The 26,233-nt window shown below is 36.7% G+C and overlaps 1 protein-coding gene across 2 annotated transcripts in view; it reads right to left on the reverse strand.

Moving 5' to 3' along the window:
- Positions 1–2,580: 2,580 nt before the first annotated feature.
- The window catches only part of LOC136030129 (tumor protein p63-regulated gene 1 protein-like), a 30,095-nt gene continuing 6,442 nt past the window's right edge, over positions 2,581–26,233 (reverse strand). The window contains exons 4-7 of one of the 2 annotated variants that reach the window (XM_065708826.1): positions 24,519–24,695; positions 13,630–13,797; positions 11,819–11,958; positions 2,581–3,627 (exon numbers count right to left, since the gene is read on the reverse strand). In XM_065708826.1, coding sequence (XP_065564898.1) covers positions 3,416–3,627; positions 11,819–11,958; positions 13,630–13,797; positions 24,519–24,695 — 697 coding nt within the window. In that variant the 3' untranslated portion in view covers positions 2,581–3,415. Of the gene's footprint in view, positions 3,628–11,818; positions 11,974–13,629; positions 13,798–24,518; positions 24,696–26,233 lie in introns of both variants that reach the window. The other variant, XM_065708817.1, reaches the window with a different exon arrangement.

The raw sequence follows: 26,233 nt of genomic DNA on the forward strand, positions 1-26,233 counted from the left end.
TCTTAGCTCTTGTTATTACGTATATGAGTGGGTTCTTCCCCTCGTCAATAACTCTCTCTTTACACTAAAGCTTGAATTTTGTCCCAATTCTTTGAGAATGACCCCCTGAATACAAAGGTCGTAGAATAAATAGATGAAATTAATAAAAATACTTTAGGGTAAAGAGAGAGGTATTGTGAAGGAGACGAACCCCTTTATATACGTAATAATTTTTGTTCGTTTTAGGTTTTAATGCTTCTCCTTATTTCCAGCTGAAAGAACTTTTTTAGTTTATTTTCTCTTTTTTTAAAATAATGCTAGAAGATCCCGCGCCCCGTTATAAAAGAACACTTTTCAAGAGTTTTAATGAATGAAAAAGGAAGATTTGCCTGGTATCTTGGAAAACCATCCAAAAACTATTTCTAAATGATAAATAAAGTACGAAAGTCTATCTTAAACAGAGCCAAAGGAATAAAGTTACTTTGCATTAGTTCTTGACTTAAACGCGACAAACCAGTAGAAATATGTGAAAGTTTTGCTGAGTTTGTTGGAGTCACAGACGCCACTGGCAAAGGCATGTCTTAAACCGTCTTTAAGGCCTTAGAAAACTATGACCGTGACATTCAAAATTTTAGAGGCCGAAGCTATGACAACGAAGCTAACATGAAAGGTAAATATTCTGGGTTACAGAAATGAATTTTCAAACAAAATAAAAGACTTTTTTTGTTCCTTGTGGCTGCCACAGCTTGGACTTGGCAGCTACTGATGCAGCCAAGTCTTCAATTACAAAAGTGACCCTTTCTGGAAAAATCCAGCGTCTGTAGACCCTGTTCAGCAATTCAACTAAACGCTAGGGCTTGCTCCTAGAGAGTCTTTTGAGGTCTGAAGAACCTTATACTGGGCCTCCTTTGAGATTGAAAGAACCTGTATAACACGGTGGGAGGCACAAATCGACGGACTGAAAATAATGAGATATTAGATTGTCAATATCACCTGGCTCTGTGGGATATTTATGATGATCCCTCGTTTAAGAATGACATTAGGAGCAAAGTAAACTCTTTAGCCACAACGCTTGAAGATTACGGTTTTTAGTTTCTATACTCACCTAGCATGACGTCCTCTTTCAAATTAACTTGGCCAGTAAGTGTTCAGCTTTTCCCAAGTTGTAGACACGGTAAAATAGATTTCAGTGTTCTTAGTCGACATTAGTTAAAATGGGTTTGTGTCTAGTTTAGTGAAAGCATTAAAGTAGACACAAAGAGGAAGAAGAAACATTTTGACCTTGAGTGTAGAGAGGAATATCTTACTGACGTTTAAAACTGACATAACAAAACTTGAAATTTAATAGATTTCCCTACACTGCTTCTAAGCCCTTTAGTTCAAATATCTTAGTTCAAAACTTAAAATTTCTTATTAAATTGAGAACCAGTTCAAAATGAATATCTTACGAATATCTTACTGACCCGCAAAAAAATTTAAAGTTGAATTTTCCTTACCAATAGTCGATATTGCATATTCAGTTGTGGAAGAAAGGTTTGAATTGACTTCAAAATTTGAATTTCTCTTCAATATCGAAAAAATATCCGATTGATAAACACTTTTGATCAAATACAATCAGATTGAAGGAGCTAATATTAAATAGGAATACTAAACTGCAGCTAGGAATATTATTGAGAAAGACTTTTGTTTAATGGAGAGTAGAAGCGGTTTGTACAAGAATTACCTGAGTGACAGATCATATGAAAACAAAAGGAATGTAAAGAAAGTGGAGAAAGCATTAAAATGTGAACTAAGGAGGTGTGAAGTGGAGGCCATGGATAAAATTGCCAAGGATCTGGAAGATGCAGCTAGGCGGCACAACAGTAAAATATTGTACTGGCATGTTAATAAATTGAGAGGGAGTAGTCCATCCTGACTAGTTCCAGTTAAAGAGAGAAATGGGGCCACAATTAGTGATATAGAAAGAGTTAAAGAGAGATGGGCGAAACATTTTGAGAATGTGCTAAACCAAAATACAGTTGCAGGAAAAGATGCAGATGAAAATGAAAAAATTTTGACACCTTGGATTTGAAGGAAGATTTGTCTTGGGAGGAATAATTAGCGACAGTACTAAAATGACTAAAAAATAATAAGGCTCCAGGTGCTGAAAGTTGCTTTGATGTTCTCATTGAAGTAACTCTAATAGCTTCTTTTCCCTACGTGGATCAGTAGCGACAATTGTATTCATTATTATTGGTGGTGGTTTTACTTGTTTTTAGTTTAGTGTTTTTTCTTTTTATCTTGTGCTGAGGACGCCTAGTTTGGATACAGGCGAAATATCCGCGTTATTTTAGTCTTTCCTTTCTACTGGCTGCAGTCTCGTTTAAGGTTTTTTTGTGGAGTTTTATATGTCTTTGTTGTTTATTGAAATGTTCTAAAAGGTGTAAAAATGCACCCAAACTAAGTTTGTAGAATTTAATTTCAATTTTTATAACCTGGACCTCCCCCCCTCCCGTTAAGGGCAAAAATTTTAGTCTTTCAAATTCACAAAACACTCATTCATTCAAGATAATTTAATACACTCATTCACATAGCATCCTAGGAAGAGACAAACAACAATGGTAACGACAATGTTATTTCTATTTAACTGTAATTTACACGTTTTACATATTAACGTTAAAGAGTATATGTTTAAAACTGAACATCATATTTTCAAAATTTGAACTTTATGAGATTTCTCTTCACTGCTTCTAAGAACTTTAATTCAAACATTTTGGTTCAAACTAAAAAAAATCATTAAATAGAGAACTAGTTCAAAATGAGAAGAGATTCTGAGATCTTTTCCGCAGTCAAAACCTTGATGTGAGACCTATTTCTCACTTTGTGTGTCATGTAGTCCATCAGCCCCGTAAAATGAGTACGTGACTAGATTTTCAGAAATTTATTCTCGACTTTCAGTTGACTTTAAAGGTATTGTAGCTCTAACGCTATATCTCACACATAGGGAAGAAAACTCAGAATTTGTCAACTTCACATTATGATTATATCACCAAAATATAAATTTCACAGGGATATCCACAAACTTCATGGGTTAAACTTAACAGTAGGAAACTAGTAGGAAATATGTGCTGATTTTGAAATCATTTCAGGGACCATACCCTTGGTATAAGATAAATTCTTACGTTTATTTTAGCCTTATGTATCAGCGAGACATAGTCCACAGTTAGAAGCTTCCAATGTTATTCTCAAAAGCTCCATATTCACTAAGTTTCAAAAAATTCTACCTATTCAAAGATCTGAACCAAATGAGCAAAAAGCAAATCAATTTGAATAAAAAAAAACATTTAAAGATTCTTGTGGCATGAAAATCCCTAAGACAAGTCTATTTCTCGGTTTAGTTTCACTTTTCCTGTACAAGCTTGATAGAGTCCGTAGTTAAAATCTTTAGATAATGAACTCAAAAGCTAAACTTTCCGCGGACCTTGAAGTATCCAAGTTCTCCGAAATTGTGAACTAACGAAGATAGACCAAGATACGTTTCCATCAGAATAGATGATTCGTCAATTTGACAGCGATGCAAAGGATCTAATACTGACTCATTGCGACGGTGGATGAACCGTCTTAAACTCAAGACGAAATCGTCAACATCAAACGTTCGACATTTCTTGCCTGAAAGTGTGAAATAAGATTAATAGTTCCACAAATATATGCTGGATATTACGGTTTTATTTTACAACATTTATTGAATCGTAAAGATGCGAACTTTAAAAATAAAAACGTGTTTATAAGTTAGCGCCAAAGTGCTCAATAAATCACCAGTTTAGTATTATTCATATCTATTTCAAATCTCTTTCAAGAAGCCAATTTAAGTAAACCGACACAAAAATGTATTTAATTGAGTTCTTCATGCACATACACAATCACATAAAAACACGTCAATAAAAAAAACTTTGAACATTATCACCAGATTAAAGGAACACCAAAATCATTAAATTATGTTTATTGTTTTTAATTTACATTCGCCAGTTCGTCGAATTGACAACCGAGCAAGACCAAAATCAAAGAAACTTCTGATCGCAGGATGAAACCATCCCACTGGTAAACAGCTCTTCCCTACCCTATTGCAGCCGTGTGTTTTGCATACACCTATCCAAATTTCCTAAAATTCGGCGCTTTTTGGATAGCCTGAGGCCCTGTATTTAATTGAAAAGTCCATAAATATCTGTAGGTATCGACAGAAACAAGTGAATTCTTAGAAAATAAAATATTGGAGTTTGCAAGATATACTGATCAGCTAGAGCATTAGTATAAAATAAAGTTACGTATAAACGTTAATCACATCCAAACAAATATGCTGAAAAGAGTAAAATGCAGAATATGGGCGCTACCAGAACATAAAACCAGTGATCTTAATTCAAAGAAATTCTGTTGAATATTGAATAAAAGCCACATATGTTTTTAGCTTAAATAAAATACAGTTTGTGATTGTGTATTTATGTTCCCATATGTATATTCCTTTTATCTGTATCTGGGACCTAAACCATAGGAAGCGATAAAGTTCTTTCGTTTTGTCTGGAAGGAGTTGCCATTATTATTTTTTTTTTTTATTTCCTTTTTCCTTCATTAACTGCACCCTGTACTTTTTTAATAATATTTCAAATTACAGAATGATTATAACCATTATATTATTTGCTTGAAAGTTTGCACCCCTAAAATTTCTGCACCTATGGCAAGTACCCCCTTGTTCCTCCCCTAAAGCCACCTCTGTACCACTACTACTGCTACAACTACTACTTCAACCCTGGCTACTACTAAGGCTAAGAATATGAAAGTGGAAGTTTAGGGGGATGTAGAACTAATTCAAAACAATATGTGCATACAGGTTTGTCAAAAGTACACACTAGCAATATCTTAGACATAATTCAGAGCAGGGGTCTTGTCACTACGGCCCCTGGGCCAGATGCGGCTCGCAAGGCCCTCACAGCCAAAGTCTGGAGACCTTTTAATCGCTAGAAAAAGATGGTGTTCTATCATTCCATTGACTTTTCAAAGTCAATGATATGATATAGCGCCATCTAATGCAAAAGTTGGCTTCCCCCATAGCATGTATGGCACAGCTTCTGGAGAGAATATATTCAATAAATTGAAAAAAAAAAATGCTGATTAGCTTGGACTGGATTAACTTCAGTTGCTTGACTCTTGATGGAGGAAAGAACACGAGTAGCACAAAGAAAGGGCTGGTTTGACAAGCAAAGCAGATGTGTAATGAGAAACATATTCCACAATCGATGTTCCTGCACTCTATTATCACCAGCAAGCTCTGTGTTAGTCAGAGCGCCAGATTCTGTATCTCGCTTATTTCGATTAATACCCATGCCGGAAGGTACAAAAATGTTAAGGGTGGATCTCATGGTAGTCGACCATGCTGAAAACGAATATCGTAGGGCGCAAGTTCGCCGTTGGGGCGTTTCTGAGATAGAGGCCAAAAACACCAAATTTGGCCTATATTGGGGCTCGACGATTCTAAACTTTTTTATGCAGATAAGATTGGTCAAATCCAGCGTACTCTTACATCAATTGAAAGAAGAGACTTGGGGCTACGTGAATATGATTTTTGTTTGTAAAAAAATAAAAAATAGTACACTTTTTACTGCAGTTTTAAAAGAAAATTAGATTTTTGTCACCAAATTTCTAACAGAAAAGCTAAAAACTCGAAATTTTTTCAAGATGAAGTATATTTTTTATATTAAAAAGAAAGCCCGTTTAATACCGAACACATTGAGCTAAGAAAAAAAGTTTAAGTTGTTGTATCTGAGGGGTCCACAACTTTTTTAGCGAGTGTACCCGATAATGGGAATTTTGTTTAGTAACCTGCTACCTAGCGGGAAGTTGATTGATAAGCTAAGCAGAAGAAATTGATAAGCAGAAGATGAAAAAGAAATGTGTCTCAGGTAGGCCAAGATAAATAAAAAAACAGTTACTTCAGGTTGATTCAACACGTGATTCTGACGCAAATACTAATTTGCTGATGGATGATAATGAAGAATATGACACAAATTTGGAAGATAAAAAAAATGAAAGAAATTGAATTTTTAAAAGCACTTTTGGTGTTGTAAAGTTGGATGGCAAAAGGAGTTTAATTTTTTTTGCAGAAGTAAGAGACTAAATAAAAGTAATTTACAAAATTAAATATCACAAGAAACTAGGTGATACTGACTCCTTTAGATTTATAAGAACTGATCAAAAGGCAGTTTACATTGATCAATCAGATCTAGTATTGGAACTCCCAGTTCTAGTGAAAACCCGTAGGACTGCTTGTCCTATAGAGCATCCATGATTTGAAATTGATTTGTCAATGTTTAATCTAGAATAGTTGATACTTGCTGGAGAACAAGTAGTAAATGTGTTCCTGTTTGTTTTTGTACTTATTTATGAAAGTAGTCAAAATTACAAAACAAAGTGGCCAAAGGTACATGAAATATGCTGTACCTCTGACCAGTTGATGTATATTTTTTGACCTGTGTTTAATCTAAAAAAATAATGCAATACATGTTCCAGAGATGAAATGTGTGTTTAAACAACAAAAATTGGTTATGAATCTAATGTATTATTTGAAAATAAAATACAGTCTCGAAGGAAAATGGTCTCAAAGTCTCGAAGGAAAAAGTTCCTAAAAGCAACGTGTTTTACTTGCCTTTTCTTCATGAAGCACCAAACAAACATGCAACAGTCAAAAATCTCTGCAAAAGTTCATGGCGACAAGTAAAGCTGTCGGATGTGACGATACGGTCGTCACGCAAGATCTCTTCATTTATCAGCTAGCACAGGGAGTGAAGAGTAAATGCCCGGATGACTTCAAAAACATAATCCTATGGATGGGAGGCTTCCACCTCCTGCTCAACTATCTCAAGGCAGTTGGTAAGATAATGGACAGCTCCGGACTCAAAGACATTATAGTGCAGGCAAAGCTACTGCTTCCTGGTACTTGCGAAAAGGTATTTCAAGGGAAAGGCCACTACCAAGCAATCAATGCCTACTGCATACTGTACGAGGTCTTGCTAGCCCTCTTCTGGGAGTCCTTGGAAGAGTATTACTCCGAAGCACAAGAAGACTTATCCCGTCTGAACCAGCTGGGTAGTGCCATTGAGTTATTCAGGACTTCATTGGCAAACGGTGATAACGCGCAAACTGCACTTCAGGAGGCAAACGATACCTTAATCACTTTGGCTCCCATAATGAATGCCTTCGACACCCTGCGAAATGCGTCGCCCACGTTTAGTTTCTGGCGGCAGTTCTTGGAAATACTTGAAATAGCGATGCAATTCATTCATGCTGAACGAGACTGTGACTGGGAGTCTCATTTGACAGCAACAGCTCGGATTTTGCCATACTTGGTGGAGGCTGACCATCCTCAGTATACAAGATGTCTCATACAGTACCTATCAGACATGTGGAGTTTCCCACAAACCTTTCCTGTTGTACACAGGAAGTTCATGAAAGGATACTTCGCAGTGAAGAGAACGCACACAAGTTCATAACCATCTGGTCCAATCTGATACTGGAATGTACACAGTGAACAAGGATGCAAAGACGACGGTCGGATTAATAGGAGAACAAATGGATGAGAGACAGACTGAAGCTTGGATTCTTCCCTTACCGATTTCTGCTGCCATCAGCAATGGTTTCCTGCAAGTAGTCAACGTATCCACAAAGACATTGAAACATCACGAAGACAACCAGTCAACGACGACGCGATTACAACTTTCGCGAGATAGAGTTCGAGACATTTTCCCTACATGTAGCAATCAGTTCAGCAGAATAGACTTCGACCTAGTGAATATTGTGACTTCAGAAGTTGTGGACAATGAGAAGATTGCTTCTGATATTACTCCCATAGCCACAAAAGGAAAAGAGGTGGTTGAGGACTCTCTGTGCAACAGGAAAGACGATGTGAAAAAGGTTGCACTCCGAACTTTCTCTTCAGAGAGAAAAACCCAGAAAGTGAAGGGTGTCCCTAGAACCGATCTCTTGAGCTCTGAAGCAACAGCCTTGAAGAGAATCATTACTGCTCAATTGAGCTACGGTGAAGAAAAGGAGAAAGCAGTTGCAAAGGTCCTCAAGAAAGATATTTTTCTTTTCCCTCCATTCATTTTTGAACATCTTCCGCAAAAGTCAACCAAGACATCCTCTGGCTGGAAAATGAGGACAGGGAACAAGGCTGTGCTGTTGAACTGGCTAAGAAAAAAGGAGGACTTGCAGCTTGGCCGGCGACTTTGAAATCCAAAGAAACAACATCAGCTACAGTACACATCCTTAACCTAATGTCCAAGATGAGGTCATATCGGCCAGCCAGGTTTGAAACAGTCAAATCCTTCGCGGAAAGATTGCTTCTATCGTTGCTGAATGATCTTCCAGTGGGTATTCCTTAACTCCACATTGTCGGAGATCAGTACGACGGGCTGTTTGGAAAGCTCACGGACACCGGAGAGTCGAAATTCTTGAAATCAGCATGCAGACTCTGACGAGGGAAAGGAAAAATCTTAAGATTTCTGCTCTTAGCACAATTGAAGAATGGGATGCCTTACTTGCAAGCTCAGCGTCTAAAAGCCAGCTCCTCGAAATTTTGTATGAAACCTGGGAGGAGATGGGTGATCAGCTTCTGAACGCAATCAACCTTTTTTCTCAGTTGGGTTCAAGGAGAGATTCAAAGTGTCTCTGGTCCAGCGTGGCTGTGGTCTAACTTTACCAGAACACTGTGACTACGAGGAATGCTTGTCCTCGAGCCACGAAGAGGCTGACCAACACCTTATGACACATGCCAAGCACGCTAGCCGTTACGCTTGTAGCATCGTTGTGCATGCCAACGACACAGACGTGGCAGTAGCCTGCGTTCATTTTTTTTAAGAGCTTCAAGCTGAAGGACTGAGCGAACTTTTTTTGAAGTTCCTGACTTACATTATCCCAGTACACGAGCAGGCGGATGGAGTCCACTTGTCCAAAGAGGAGAAGATTATGTTACCGTTCGTGCACTGTCTGTCAGGGTGGTCAGGGTGGGCCACAACGAACTTTTTCTTCAGCGTCGAGAAAGCTTCTTTCTTAAACACCGCGGCGTCTCCAACTTTTGCCTGAAAATGGTGTCTGTGACGGAGCGGATCAAGGATGCAGAAGGGAAGCTTTCAGTCGAAACTTTAGAGAAACTTAGACTTCAGAGGAAGCTTTAGAGAAGTTTACGACCTATCAAAATCCCTGGTGATTGAAGTGTACGGTAAACAGGCCGGATTCAATTCACTGGTCAGTGTAAGGGCTAACATTTGGTGCCAGAAACAAGATGTGAGAAAACTATCACCTTCTGACAACACCTTCGAGCCACGCGTACGAAGAGCTATATTCGCTACACGGATAATCTTGTCGTCAGTACAGACTCGGCCGAGCCTTCCAGATCCACTCTTCCATGGATGGAAGATGGCTGAAGGGGGAGTAGATGCGGTCATCTCAAGCTGTAGAGAAGCATCAAGCCTGGAAGCTTACTGCAGATGCAAAAGTGGAAGATGCAGGAAAGACTGTAGCTGCTCAAAAATGAAAGGATGCTGCAGCTTATGCTCCTGCCGCGGAACGAGGAGGGCATGCAAGGAGTCTGACCTTGCCCCATCTGAATTCTCGGAAGAAGAAAATGAAAAATATTTTTGAAAGTTTTATTTGATACCTTTTACTTTTAATTACAACAGGTCCCTAATCAGTTACTATTACCCAATTTAACGTGTAGGCTGAGTAAGACAACTCCGTTGCGCCGACTGAATCCATCTGCGAAGCAGAATTCTTTCATGTAGTAAATATCTCAGTTGTATCAGTGGCAAAACAGGTCCCAAAAAGGTAATTACAGACGCCTTAGTACACCAGAAAACATAGTAGCCCATTCTAAAAAAAAAACACTTTTTTTAGTCAGCATTTTTTTAAACCTATTTTTATTTTAAGTAAAAGCTATAAATTTTGAACAGTTAGGAAGTTTGAAGTATTCTTACCCTTTGAAGAAAAAAATTATGTCCCTTTTCACGATATGACTAGTGATCATTTCAGTGACAATACAAAAAAAAATCGCAACCCTTTTAAAAATAAAAATGGTTTATATTTTTTTTAGCTCAAATTGTTCAAAATTGAATGAACTTTCTTTTCGAATATGAAAAAAAAAGTGTGTTACCTTGAAGAAATTTCGAGTTTTTAGCCTTTCTTTGAGATATTTGTCAAATTTTACAGTACTTATTTTGAAACTGCAGTAAATAGAGAAAAAATAGTGTTTTTTTTTAATATAAAAACCATATTCTTGTAGATCTAGATCCCTTCTTTCGATTGACATAACATTACACCGGATTACTCAACCCAATAACTCGTAAAAAAATCCTGAATCGTCACACTTAGTTATAGGCTAAATTTGGCGTTTTGGCCTATATCTCAGAAACACCCCAACAGCGAACATGTGCCCTACGATATTCCTTTTCAGCATGGTTGACTACCCTAAGATCCGTTGTCAGCATTTTTGTACCTTCCGGCATGGGTGGTTGCACGATACAGAATCTGGCGCTCTGACTATGTGCTAAATATATGGACATTAGGAGCGTACTGATACCTGTGTTGGAGAAGGTGAATTTAACAAGGTCACAAGGGCTTAACCATAGACGGTTCTGAGACATGTTGAAATATTAAGACACAGAGTCGTAAGATTTACCTTATTACACAGCAGTGAAAATAATGTAATCAAAATAATGTCAAATAATTTTTCAAGCGAAAACTCTGATAATTCAATATCAATAAGTTAATGAAACCCAAAACGAACAGAAATTACAATAAGTAATCAAGTATAATTTAGAACAAGCAAACACTACCGCAAAGAGGAGCAGGACTAAGCTTCTAAAGACCAGATCATAATTCACACTTTGCTGAAAACAAAATAGATTTTGAACATTTTTTCTTTTATAATTTTCATAAATACGAAACTATTAAGACTTTAGGGAAAGAACATCAGTAAATATTAAACAGTTTCCTTAACACACAAAATAAACTTTCATTTATTTTCACAAATAATCTATTATGGTAATTTTTTATTATGGTGACTATTAAGGAGATTATTTTCTTTCATTGTAATTTATTGAGAAACAAAAAACATTCCATGAAATAGAAGTTGTTTTCAGTAAAATACAAATTGTGTTCTGGTCTTTAGAAGGCACAGGGGACGTTAGTCCTACTTCTCTTTATGGTAGTTTTGCTAGTTTTGAGTTTGACTTGATTATTTATTGTAATTTCTGTTCCTTTTGGGTTTCATTTATTTAATGATAGGGATGTATGGTTGTTTTCCGGTTGGAAAATTATTAGATTTGATTTCTGATCTACTATACTTAATGTATATCTTTACTTTTCTATGAAAACCTTCTGTCTTAGAAAAAGTACATTAAAATTAATATAAAATAAAGGCTGACACAAAAGCGTGTTTTAACCTAAATGAAATGAACTATATGCGGAAAAGCGTGATGTAATTTTATTTTTACTTTCACTTTTTATTTTTTTGGTTCGCCATTCACTTTTTTCCACATATACCCTTTCTCTGGTGACTTGCAAGACCTGTAAAAATAGAACAGAAAAAAAGGTAGCAAAGGAGGATTTAAGCTTAACTAAAGTTCGTCAATTAAAAAAAAAAAACTCTCATCTAGAACAACTTTAGTCGCTAGTTTAAACGAAGCTTCTAGGAGAATTAAAAGGGAAAACATTTTTGTTTGGGAAAACGAAACATGTAGGCAACAATTTTTTGCTTTACTCTTATCTATGTATTTATACTATGTGATGGAACTGATAAAATCGGGCGTATTTTTACCTCTTTTCAAAAGAAGGGGGTGTGATATAATCGTAACCCAGGGTATTTCTTTCGACCAAGGATTCCACAATTGTGCTATTTGAGGCTGCTTTCCAGAACACCAGTATAAACGGACACCGATTCGGTCACACTGTCCAGAACTAAAAATAATAACACTAACAACACTGATTATGAAAAGAAGAATCATATATTTCAATTCATATTTACTTAACAATTAAAAAACCTTAAAAAAGAAAACAGAAAGCTTGAAGCTTAGTAGAGATAGGACTTGCGATAACAATCAAATGTCTTTGAACAGAACCAGTATGAAAAGAAAATTGCATAAAGAGCAAAAAATCGGTAACTGAAAAAATATTTGTAAATATTTTAACAAGGGATTACAACAATTCAAAAACTCTAAGAAAGAAAATCAAAGTTTCAAGCTTAGTAGAAATCGTTGTTAGAAAAGGATCATTGCCGAATTTCTTTTGTTGTAAGTCTAAGTGATGTCTTTTTAAGACATGAAAAAAATTGAAGTTCAGTTAAAAATCGCTAAAGTTATTATGTAAACTGCAAAAATATTTACGGTGCCTGAGCAATAACTTTAATGTTTTAATTCAAACTAGAAAAATACCTGAAAAATGTAAAAATTAGTTTATTTTTTGTTAGATAAAATTTACTCGTTACGTGATTAAGCTTATAAGTTTGAACGCAACCAGTTATATAATGTCAGTAAGAAGGCCCAAAAAACGAAAATTTACAATTATCGCAGATGATGATTCTCTATTTTGACAAGAGATTACAACAATTCAAAGCCCTAAAAAAAGAAGATCAGAAGTTTGAAACTTAGTACAAATCGTTGCTAGAAATTGGACTAGCTTCTATAATCAAACATCTTTCAACAGACACAGTATGAAAAGACATTAAATTGCGTCAAGAGCGAAATCTGGTAATTACAAAAATATTTGTATATCTTTTAACAAGGGATTACAACAATTCAAAAACCTTAAAAAAAAGCCACAAGTTTAAACCTTAGCAGAAATAGCTGTTAGAAATTGGAATAGCTTTAATAATCAAATATCTTTGAGAAGTTCAGTAGGAAAAGATATTAAATTGCGTAAAGAGGAAAATCTGGCAATTGCAAAAATATTTGTATATTTTTAAACAAGAGATTAGAATAATGCATAAACCTTAAAAAAGGAAACCAAAAGCTTGAAACTTAGTAGATATCGTTGTTAGACATCGGACTTGCTTTAATAATCAAATATCTCTGAAAAGACCAAAAATGAAAAACCAGCAAATTGTTTGCGGTTAGAAGACAAGCTAAAATCAGAATCCATATATAGAAGCCTGCCGCATGCCAAGTGCCTGGGCCCGGCAGCAGGTATGTTAGACATCGGACTTGCTTTAATAATCAAATATCTCTGAAAAGACCAAAAATGAAAAACCAGCAAATTGTTTGCGGTTAGAAGACAAGCTAAAATCAGAATCCATATATAGAAGCCTGCCGCATGCCAAGTGCCTGGGCCCGGCAGCAGGTATTTGGAAAGATTATCTAATTATATTTTAACAAGGGATTACAAGAATTACATTACCAAATAAATAAATCAATCAAAGCTTATTCAAAATGTTCAAATAATTTTATAAGAAATTATAGCAATAACTTATTTTCTGTTGACTAACCTATTTATTATTTTTCTAAACGAGACACTTTGCCTTATTGTTATTGTTTCAGGTCAAACCATTAAATTTCTTTAAGTTAAACCTTTTCCGAGAACTAAAACAAATTTTAGTGTTCTAAAAGAAAGTTATCCATCCCATTACTTACTTACCTTTCTAAGATTGCTTGCTGATTTTTGATCGGGACTTGAATTTCGGCTTTAGGTCGTAGAGAAGATGTAAAATTCAAAATTCCCCCATTAGTGCCTACACCATCACTTAGCTGTCTTATAAAATTCTTGAAAAATCCTCCAGCCTTATAGGCAACGTTTTGAACTTTCCTATAAAGAAAATAGCCACTAATAATATGAAATAAAGAAGAAAAAATATGTAAACTACAAAGGATTTATTGCAGCCAAATTCACGAGAACGCAAACAAGCTGCGGGCACTCCTTTTCTTTCCAACCACTTTTTAATCCCTTTCACGAAGTTCCAACTTCCTTGTAAAAATTTCTTACAGCCTCCTCCCAGTGCTCTTAAGGGAGACATAATTTGTTTGACCTTAGGCACATTAGAAAAAACACCATTTTGGCAGACCAAATCTTTCTTTCCTAATAGACCCAGATATTGAGACACAATCTCTTATGCAGACTTCTCTTCTTCATCTTCCAATTGAGTATTAGGTTCATGACTCGTTTTAGCCTTTACCTTTTTGGCTCAGAGCTTATCCGATCTGGCCATCCATATCTTACCATTTGACATTAAAACTGACTCAAAGATACCAATATCTCGAAAGAGTAAAAGTTTTAATCTATGTAGTTATAGTACTGTTTGATTTGTCAACTTCAGGCTTAGCTCGCTGCTAGAACTTACAAACTTACATTGTCTAAATGTGTACTGCAGGTCCCGTCTGGATCCCGTTGTTGGATAGTGTTGAGTGCCTGAGGGTCAAGCATTTCGTCATCAGTCATAAAAAAGTGGTATTTCACTGTTTATGGGACAGAATCTCTACCAGTTCGTAATTGGAAAAAATGAGCATGCTTTTTGGATGCTGTATTATCTACTCTGATCTTTTGGTAGGCATTGGTTTCATCTTTGCTTGTGAAAGTGACGTAACACGGCTGCATTTATGGCACAATGAGCCAGCTGCTATTAGAAGGAGAATGTCTCGTATATGGCTTTTTTTTCTTCTGGCATTTTTCAGGGTGTTCTATTTTTTACTGCTTAGTCTGCTTTGGTGTTTCCTAAAATTCCCATGTTGCAGCTTCTTCTCTCGATTTACATTTCCTGAGACGAATAACTAAAACGATTGAAAAATAAGTTATGTGACCAGACTGAATAGACATAGTAGTAAAAAAAGAAAAGCCGAACAATCTTATGAATATTTTTAGGAAGGAATCAATAAATGCTGAAATTTAAAACACTAGGTTTCGTTTTCTACTTATTCGGGTCTTAAAAAAGGTGATTTTCACTTTTTTCTCATTGAAGCATTAGCTTATTAGACTGGGTTATGAAACAATCCACAATTAAGCATCCGTAGCCATTTTGATCCCAATGCAGCAAAAACGAATTTCCAGTATCTGTATAAGAAACTGAATAAGTCTTAATAGGATTTTTTTAATAGTTAAAATTTTTAATAGTTAATTAGGTAAAAAGAAACAATGACACATTGGATTAAGTGATATTCAAAACACAAGAAAGCTGAGCGGTTATAAATAAACTGCAGAACGACATATCACCATTCATGCTAAAACAATCAACAACAAAATGTCTAACAAATGGAAAAACAAAACGTCAAAAACCTGATAAAGGCCACAATATAAGCAAAAAGTGTAAATTAAATAAATTCGGGAATCCTAGCAACCAATTCCATCTGAAGGGAGGAAGTTGTTATTACCGGTAAATTTAAACTATATTAAGAGATATTTCTGAGAAGTTTTAATGAAAATGCCTCTGCCTTTGAGCCTAGACTATGCATTTCTGATTGCCAAACATCAGAAACATTATTAAACAATGAAATCACAGAAAAAAAACAGTTAAAACTCAACAAGCGGAAAAACAAAACGTGAAAAAGCTGATATAGAATAAAATATAAGCAAACAGGCGTGAATTAAAAAAGGTGGGAACCCTAACAACCAATTCCAGGGGGAGGGGAAGAATTGTTATTAAAGGTAAATTTAAGCCATATCAAGAGATATTTCTGAGAGGTTTTAGTGAAAATGCCTCGTTTCTTTGGGCCAAGACAAGGCCTTTCTGGTTGACAAGCACATATTTTAATAATATTTTTCTTTTTATTTTGCATAATTCTGTTAGAGGTAAATTTAAGCAACATTAAGATATATTTTTGAGAGCTTTTAATGGGAACGCCCAAGGGGTGACTCAGTAGGGGTAAATTCAAGGGGGCACAAGACATATAACATAATTCCCTATTTCGTTCATTCTTTGTTGGTATTATCTTCTCTTAATTCCCAGCCTGTGGCACTCTATGGCTGGCAAATGGCACCTTCTGGGACTCATTTCCATTCCCATAACATTCCCAGATATTCTCATGATAAAAAGATGCTTTAAATTCATTGATTCGTGTTTTCGCAAGCCACCTCCCTCGACGTGATAGTCAACGGTAATTCATACCACAATGCCACAAATCGGCTGGCATATGACACCCTCTGGAACCCCTCATCATTCCTAAGTATTCTCAGATATTTTCACGATAAAAATATGCTTTAAATTTATCCACTCGTATTTTCAACAGCCACCCCCAACTTGATAGTCCATGGCAACCACCGTCCCACATTATGACTGGCACATGGCACCCCTCATCAGTCCTAACTTATTCGCAGATATTTGCATGACAAAAATACGATTGAAATCCCTTGGTTCGTGTTTTGACAATCCATCCCCAACATGATCCCCCATGGCAATTTACGCTACCGTGGCAAACTGGATGGTAAACGGTACCTTCTGGCACCCTCATCATTCCAAACGTATTTTGCAGATATTTTCATGATAAAAATCATGCTTTAAATCCATGACTTCGTCTTTTCTCAAGCCACCCGAAACGGGATGTTCCCCATGACAATTTGCGCTACCGTGGCACACCGTTACTGGCAAATGGCACCCTTTAGTACCTCCCATCATGCCTAAGACATTTTCCAGGCGTTTTACAGCGAAAATATCCGTTTACACAAGAATCGATTGTTTAAACTTAGAGGAAAATTCCCAATAGCATTTCTTCTGATGACTCGTGGCAGTTGACACCAGCGTGGCACAATATAACTGACCGATGACACTCCCTGTCGTGAATTAGCTTACCTAAGGTATTTCCAACCTTTCCCCTAAACAAGGATTTTGTATGTGACTGCCTACGTGGTAATCTGTAGCTGGTCATGACAATAGCTAGTTTATTGCACATCTTTGAACAGTATTATTTGTTCATTGGAAGCATAAGCACTTACATCTTATTTTAAAAGGTGAAGGATGAAATATTTCAAGAAAGTGTGTGTTCAGGATAAAGTCATCGTAGCATTGAATGCTGACAAAGAAAATATTTGAACTTTGAAACAAGCATTAATAGGGATCTTATTATAAATGTGCGGGTGTGTTGCCATTGCAATAAGATGTACTATCTATGGGATACCAAAAAAATTAACACTACTATCAGTGGTTCTGGAGGAGTAACATTTCCACAGATGTTAGTGCTCAAAGAGAATGCAAACGTAAAACTTTTAGTTAATGACGAATGCCAACTTCTTGCTTCTGCTGCTGGTAAAATGTAACCCGTTGATAAATCCTATCACGATCTACCTGGCATTAACATTAAAAAATACAAGAGGAAGACAAGCTTACTACATCACCTACGTCAAATGCAAATCCTATACAAGTTCCGAAACTGCAATCTATGTAAAAAATAATGTTGTAATAGACGGTGAAACCACTAGTAAAATGAAAAGGGGATTGACAGACAATATCATTACGGAATATAAAGACGAATTGAATGAAAACAAAGCAACGGCAAAAGTTACTAGAGCCAATTAAATTAGATGTACTAATTTAAGACAAAATAGCAATGATGAAAATTATGGCAAGGTTGTTAAAAGTTGTATATGACCCCAAAATGGAATATGTGACATCTTAAGAGAAAACATAATGGAGTATTTTATGAGATAGATTCAAAGCACTTTTCCTATGATGATATACCTGCCATTATTTCAATAAAACATTTTATTGCATTACTTAGCTATGTTTCCATTATTTTTAGGGCACGCTAGCAAGTCCAACGCTTAGAATGCTTATTAAAAAGTTAGAGACGCAAGAAAAGGAGTTTTCAGAGACAAAAGTACCGCTACCAGGCTCACGGGGGATCTACTAGAGTCCGAGATAGGTTAAAAGAGTTTCTACCAACGTCTGAGAGAGATGAGCAGGTTTTTTCCAAAGTTCACACACAGAGACAACCAAACAATCGGTTAGTCCCACAAGCACAGAGAGAGAGAGAGAGAGAGAGAGAGAAAACCCACACAGAGGCACACAGAGATAGGAAAACAGACGCTGAAACACACAAGCACAGAGAGAGAGACAAAATCATACGAACACACACAGGTACAGAGAGACAGGCAAACAGAAGCTCAGATACACAGGCAAAGAGAGATAAAACACGCACAACCACATAAAGTCAGGCACACAGGCACACAGAGACAGGCAAACCGACAGTCAGACCCACAGGCACATAGAGATAGGAAGGGATAAAAACCCACACAAGTACACACAATTAGACACCCAGGTACACACAAACAGGCAAACATGCGCAGAGACAAACAGGCACAGAAAGAGACAAAAACACAGACAAATAGAAGCACACAAAGTCAGACAAACGGGCAAATAAAGACACGCAAACAGGCGCTGAAGGGAAAGACAAAAACACAAACAGATGCAGAGACAGGTAAGCTGGCGCTCAGACACACAGGCATTGAGACCAGTGTTGAGAAATACTTAAGTAAAAGTACTTAAGTAATTACTTAAGTAAAAAATATGAGTACTTGTACTCTACTTAAGTAAAAAATTTCTGAAGTACTTAATACTTTTACTTAAGTAAAAAATTGAAGTATTTAAGGGTACTTAAGTACTCAAGTACTTTCTTCATGGTACAAAAAAATTATACCGGCATGACGCAGGGCGATGCGATGAATTGAACTTCCTATATATTAGTGGATGAATGGATTTTAGTCTTTGAGAACAGCGGCTCCTGGCCCGGCGCAAAATTTCAAAAAAGGACGCTATCATGGCAGAACTACAATATACATTGAACGGACAGTTTTTTTGTGATAAATGTGATAAACAGTAAGAACAAAAGGAAATCAAGTAGCAAAGAGGCTAGTGAACTTATAGGCTCACTTTTGGGATCGTCTGAATCTGAAGATAATGCTGGCCTGATTATAGCTCACCTTCTAAAAAAGTTAAGCGAGATTTCTTTGCTGCAAGACCATAGAAACTGACACAGTCAAAAGTGAATTCTTTGGTACTGGACTACATTGTGGACGAGATGTGACCCCCGTACACTGTTGAGAAGCCGTCGTTCAAAATCTAATAATAGGTCTTGCACCTTATGCAAAGGTTCCAGGAAGAAAAGCTTAGCTGTGCAAACTGAAGCTATGTTTTTGAAGTACATAAAAGATATGGTTCATGATTTTGAACTCACCGACTACATGTCGCTGACAACACACATTTGGTCTGCCAACAACAAAAACTACTTGGGAATGACTGCACACTTTCTCAATGAGGATTTGAAACGGAAATCTTATGTCCTTGCTTGTTGCCGGTTCAAGGGCTCACACACTTATGACAGAATTGCTGAACAACTGATTGGCGTATTTGCCAGGTACAAAATTGCAGTTGATAAAAAGGAACAAGGGATTTTGACCGATAACACCTCTAACTTTAGTTAGGCATTCAGGGAATATCTGATGGTTTCCGATGAAGATATTCAAGACAGTGATAAAGAAAATGAAAATGAAGCAGGCCAGAATGGCTCATTCTCTTTTACAAACGTTGGAGAGATACTCGATTCTCATGACGACCCCGAGTATTTCTTACTTCCTCCACACTTCAGGTGTGTCAGCCACACACTTAACCTGCTTGGATCCACCGATGCTGATAAAGCGCTCTGTGATATTGCATATAAGAGGCAGTACCACGCCGCTTTTTTGAAGTGTATTGCTCTCTGGGATGCCGTGAACAAGAGTTCAAAAGCTGCTGATGCTGTGGAAGAAGTATATGACAAACAGCTTATAAGACCTGTGGAAACCAGGTGGCACTCAAAGTATGAAAGTGTCAAACGTTTGATGGACTGTCACAAAATTGGAAAGCTTGCTAACATATATGATGTTTTGCAAAAACCAAGGCTAACTTCTCGTGATATTGAAATTCTTGAAAAATACATAAAAATTATGTAGCCAGTAGCAGTGGCATTGGACATTCTTCAGATGGAGGAAAAATGCTACTTCGGTGCTATCTATCCTACAATCAAATCACTTGAAAGGAAGCTCAAAAAGCAGAAAGATTTGGAGAAAGTCAGCCAGCCTTTGGTACATGCTCTACTTGTGGGTCTCTCATGCAAGAGACTATGTTATTGCCACGGCAAGTCCTCCTTTTTTCAAATTGAAGTGGTTTCCTGATAAAGGCTTATAAAGGTGGCTTTTTGTCTGGAGATGAATACTTTGATCTTAGTGCAGAAAAAACTACTCATGATAATTATGGCAACCGTGGCCGTGAAACCAATTCTGTGAAGTTTTGTCATATTTGAATGAAAAGCGAAAGGAGCTATCTGTGCTCAAAGCGTACCAAAGGGTAATGAAAGTTTTCAGGAAGTACAGCTGTATCTTTCCTTCTTCTGCACCAGCACAAATACTTTTTTTTGGTAGGTGATGGAATTTTTTACTCCAAAAAGAAACATGCTTGGAATTGGTATGTTTGAAAAGCTTCTGCCATTGAAAGAAATTAAAAGTTATTATGAAGCTGTAATGAATGTTCTTTGTATTTTTTTTCTTTTTATATCTTAATTGAAGCAAAATTCAAGTAAAATCGAAATACTTGAGTACTTAAGTACTGAAGTACTTTTTCAAAAGCACTTATTACTTAAGTATATTCTTAGAGAAGTACTTAATACTTGTACTTAAGTAAAAATTTCCCTGAGTACTTGGTACTTGTACTTAAGTAAAAAAAAGAAGTACTTGGCATAACACTGATTAAGACACATGAAAACACAAACAAAAGCACACAAAGTCAGACACACAGGCACAAAAAGACGGGGAAACTGACGCTCAGACACACATGCACAGAGAGAGACAAAAACAAATGCATAAACACACAAATTAAGACACAGAGAAACACACAAAGACAGGCAAACGGACGCTCAGACACACAGGTACAGAGAGAGACACAGACATACACACACAAGAACACGAAGTCAGACGCAAAGGTACACACAGACACAGAGAAAGAGATACAAAGACACACTTAAACACACACAAAATCAGACATACAAGCACACAGAGACAGGCAAACACACGCTCGGAAACACAGATACAGAGACAGACAAAATAAGTATACAGACACACAGGCACGCAAACAGACACTGAGACAGATAAACAGACAATCAGACCCAAAGGCACAGAGAGAGGTAAAAACAAACACAAGAACACAGAGTAAGACACGGCAACACACAAAGACAGACACACAGCCATGCAAAAAGACGCAGAGACATGCAAACAAATACAGAGAGATAGACAAAGACACACGCACAAACACACAGAGTCAGACAAACAGGCACAGGGAGAAAGAGACAAAAAACACAAACAAGCAAACAGAGTCAGACACACGCACAGAGAGAGAGAGAGAGAGAGAGAGAGAGAGAGAGAGAGAGAGAGAGAGAGAGAGAGAGAGAGAGAGAGAGAGAGAGAGAGAGAGAGAGGAACGAAAAACACCCACAAACGCACAGAGCACAGAGAGAGATAGAGAGAGAGACAAACATACACACACAAAGAGAGAGAAAAAACATAAAAACATACTCAAAAACGCACAGAGTCAGGCACACGAACACAAAAAGACGGAAAGAGAGACAAAACACATACAGTCACACAGGCACACAGACACGGGCAAACAGACGCTCAAACACACAGGCACAGAGAGATATAAACACACACATACACACAAAGTCAGACGCACAGTGCGAGAGACATGCAGTCAATGGGTCAAACCCACAGGTTTGACCAACTCTCCCTCTCTCCATCTCTCTCTCTCTCTTTCTCAGTCTCTCTCTCTCCCTCTCTATCTCTCTCACTCTCCCTCTCTCTGCGTGTGTCTGACACTGTGTGTTTGGTCGTGTGTCTTACTCTGTGTTTTGTGTGTGAGTTTTTGCCTCTCTCTCTCTTTGTGTGTGTGTGTGTGTGTGTTTGCATGTATCTGCGTCTTTTTGCAAGCCTGTGTGTGTGTGTGTGTATGTGTTTCTCTCTCTCTCTCATGATATGATTGAAGCACAATCATGTCCAAAGTTACAGTTATTCACGTCACAAAGTTGCAGATTATTCACGTCACTATTGTCAACACAATTTGAGACATTCATAACAGGATAATCAAGGTCACTACTGTAATTGCACTAGATATTCTTCATTAATATTCAATGAGGACAGTGTACTATATTTTATGGTGGAAGATAAAAGTGTTATTTACCTCATTTGGAATCAAATGATATGTATTTATTATGTAATATTATCTCTTTTGTAAATTGGCAAAAAATCTGAGATAAGTGTTAACGCATGTGTTAGCTTTCAAACAGTTCGTGGTAACGAATTGGAAGTAAGGAGCGACTCGGCTCACTAGCAGCTGAAACTCCAAACAACAGGATTTTATTAATTATAAAATATACATTTTATTACATTTTATAAAACACATTAATAGATACATCAAAAGAATCAGAATTTTACGTTGATTCTAAATCTATAAGATCCATTAAGTCTAATGTTACCAATCAAAAGTTAGGCCAGAGAAAATTTGTCTAATTTTCAAGAAAGGGGTGAAAATCCAAAAAAGTAAAAAATCTAATGAAAATCGCAATATCAGATTCATAATATCAGAGAATCATACTATATAGGTGTTATATCTACGAAAGCGGAATTTTTATTTTTGCCAAAAGAAAGATGTGTGTTTATATATTTTTTTCTAGGGTTATTGTATCGAACGAATGGTCCTAGAATGTCAGAAGACGATCATTCAAAAGAAAATTACGAGTTCTAGTGACAAATAAGATTGACAAAAAAGATTGAGTTCAAGTGATCAACCAGGACAACCAGCCCCCCTCCTACACTGTGTTTCCCCAAAGTCGTTTGAACAATAACTGTTTTGTTCAGTATAGTTGAAAGGTCAACATGGCCCCCCAACAGCCCCTTGGGAAAGGGATATAAGTCATGGAATAATGGAATATCCATTTTAAAAAATAGTAGACTATTTGCAATAGGAATTATATAAACAATTTTCAGGGGCAGGGGGATTTTCTACAGTGTTTTTTCCACGGGGAGAATTTTCTGCGGAGAGGGAAGTTTTTGGGGTGAAATTTCCAAGGGAAATTTTACACTGGCGGTAGACTCTAGCCAGAATACTATACGAAATTCTTTTTATTAGTCTTACTGTCTCTTTCCCGACTCAGTTTTATATGTGGACACGTTCCGGGGAAATTTTCAGTGGAGTTGGAACTCTATGGAGGATATTTTTACGGGGTAATATTTTCCGTGGGAGGTATTCTCCATGTGGAAATTTCCCTTAGAGCTACTTTCCAGGGGTAGGGGATTCCAGGGAAGAAAAATTTCCATGGAAGGGAGATTTCCGGTGCGATTTAGAATCTGATCATAAATTTAAGTATTTTCAAATGAGAATATGCTAAGGAGAAGTTTAAAGGCGGAATCGTCCGCAAGACATTTTCCAGAGGGAATGTTCAGCGAAGATGGAACTGTCTGGGGGAATTTCTTAGGGGGATTTGCTTGGGAGTTACTTGTCATGGAGGAATTTTTCGTCGGGGGAATCTTCCATTGAGAGGGAGCCGGATTTCAAGGCATTATTCTAAATACGATCAGAAACTAAATAGAAAAACGAAGTTTTCTTATCTAAAAGTAAAAATCAACATTAAAATTTAAAACTAACAGATATTATGCCGTATACGAGCGAGGTTGCGCTCTCTTCAACACCGCACTTTTCACGCTAAAGTTTGACTTTTGTCCCAATTCTTTAAAAAAAACGGCTCCTGAAACACAAGGAACTCTTAATTCGAATAAAAAGCTTTTTTAAAAGTACGAAAAAACTTTAGCGTGGACAACGGAGGACTGAGGAAGGGCAACCCCCTCATAAAAAGAATAATATCTGTTCGTCTTTAGTTTTAATGTTGCTCCTTACTTTCAACTGAAAAAAACTTGTTGTTCATTTATTTCCATCAAAATCTAAATGTTGGTTATATTTGAATTCAAGAGTGGCAAGGTCATATCCAGGGGGGAACTATGGGTATGGGACAAGGGAATTGTGGAATCAACTGATTTAGGTCCAGTCTAATGAGCATGGACGTATCCAGGATTTTTTTCGGGGGACGGGGGTACAATTCCTTTTTAAACGTATCAAGAAAAATTATATGCTCCTTCTTTTGTTTTTACGAGTCGGACGAAATTTCAAAAGAGGGGCTTAATCCCTGAAACCCCCATCTCTATATACTCCGTGCTCTTGAGGCACGTTGAATCCTTCAGTTGATAGAGAAAGCTAGTTTCGTGGGGGGTCCGGGAGAGGGGTAGTACTGCTTAGGTCACTTAGGATGCTAAGAACCCTTTTTCTTTCTACAGGAGTATCAGGTGTTCGAGTGGAGTAAGGTTTGGGGGGAGGGGCAATTAGACCCGGAGAAAAAGCAAAATTAGGATGTATTGGATTTAGTGGAACTGTCATGTCCATTCAAGGCTTACTCTAATTCGCTCTCTCTCTATCCTAGATTCATCCTGACAATAACGTTTTAACACAGTTAAAAAGTAAACTTACTTACGGGGCAATAGACCTGGAAGGATACTTCAACTTTCCAATTATAATTCTATCTATAGAACCCAGCCGGACACGTTGGTATTCAGCGATATAGAGGGCAATAAAATCGTACTTTATTAAGAAAACTGTATTCTGACAAAGAATAACGATGCGCTCCTTTTCGTGGTCCCAATGGTCAACTCTGGAAAAAGAATCTAATTATGATTTTTGTCCAAATGAGTGCCTGCTTTTCCTAATTTCTTTTTATTTACACATAGATAGCAATTTAGACGTTTAGAAACTTTGTTGTTGGCCTTGTTTATGGTTCAATCTGGTGCAAATGCCAGGAAACCGCTCAAAACTGTTTTCTCTATGGACTTTTCAAAATTGGATGCATTCGCTCAAGGCACTTCATAGACTGAATATGCAATACCCCAGAATCCCCAATGTAACATGCTCACGTTAAGTGACTTAATACGTAAAAAATTATTACTATACAGTATTTAAAACCAGAAGTTTAAAATTATTGTTACACTAAGCTATCCATGGCCAAAGAACATTTGAAAAGGCTGGCAAGCCCTTGCTTCTATAAAAAAGGGTTTGATACCTGGACCATTTTGTCTCAATTATCATGTCAAGATATTCAACGTTAGGAACGATATACAGAATGTAAGATCTCTTTGCATTCCAATCTAGATTTAAAGATTAACGAAAGAGAACTAATTTAACAATCTTGCTCAGGAGGATGATTGCAGATTGAATATCAAAACGAGAGTCTAAGAATTAGATTATTTAGCATATAAAACCAAATTTAGCGATCTGGGATTGTTAAGTCAACAATCTGATTGTCAAAATAAATTAAAATTTTCTATTACAAAGCAACACGATGTAAAAGATAGAGGGATTATGGAGGAACTAACCATTTGTATCGACAATTTGCACAATTCTTACTCGTTTCACAGTAGTAATGAGAGTTTTTTTCGTCTTTCAGTGTTCCAAGACCGTCCTTTATCGACTGATGTTCTTATTTTTTAGTTCGCAATAAAGTTGTAGATTTCGTTTTTTTTTTCCATTCGTGAAAGATTGCTGTATTATTTTGTTGTTTGTGTGTGGGAATATATCCTGTTGACACTGTTGGTTATTTGTGAATGTTGTATAACATGTTTCAGTAACACTTCCATCTGACCTTTTGTTTTTTGTTTGTTTTTTTTTGGCCTTTTTTGCGCAGTAGTTTAAATTGAAGAAAAAGAAATTTTATAGTGATACGCCACCGGAAAGGATCTTTTGTTGGGTGGGAGGATACTTGGAAACAGAACTAGTTTTCTATTTTTAAGTTTCTTGCAACCTACTATTCCACACACATTTCAAAAAATAGTTGTAAGCTTATGTTTAATAATATAGTTTACAGATAATGGTAGGGGAAAGATATAGACAGTGTATATTACATCAAATAGGGAAATTGGACAAATACCAAAGTGGGCAAATATTCTAACCACTCTTTCAGTTAATCCTGTTGGACCATATGATGTAAAAGGCACTACTCGTTAAAATTCTTTATAAAATAAAAATAAATGCATTGACCTTGTGAAACGAAGTAGTAATGTAGATTCGAATGAAGCTAGAAGAGACATTTTTATTAAATAGAGATAGAGATGTAAGTTGGAAAGTTGGACATATAAATACATACTAAATTAGAAATAATTACCGATCATCCTTCATGACAAACAAACATTTAAAAAA

The sequence above is a fragment of the Artemia franciscana genome, chromosome 1 (genome assembly GCF_032884065.1).
Source record: "Artemia franciscana chromosome 1, ASM3288406v1, whole genome shotgun sequence".
In the NCBI taxonomy this organism is placed as follows: Eukaryota; Metazoa; Arthropoda; class Branchiopoda; order Anostraca; family Artemiidae; genus Artemia; species Artemia franciscana.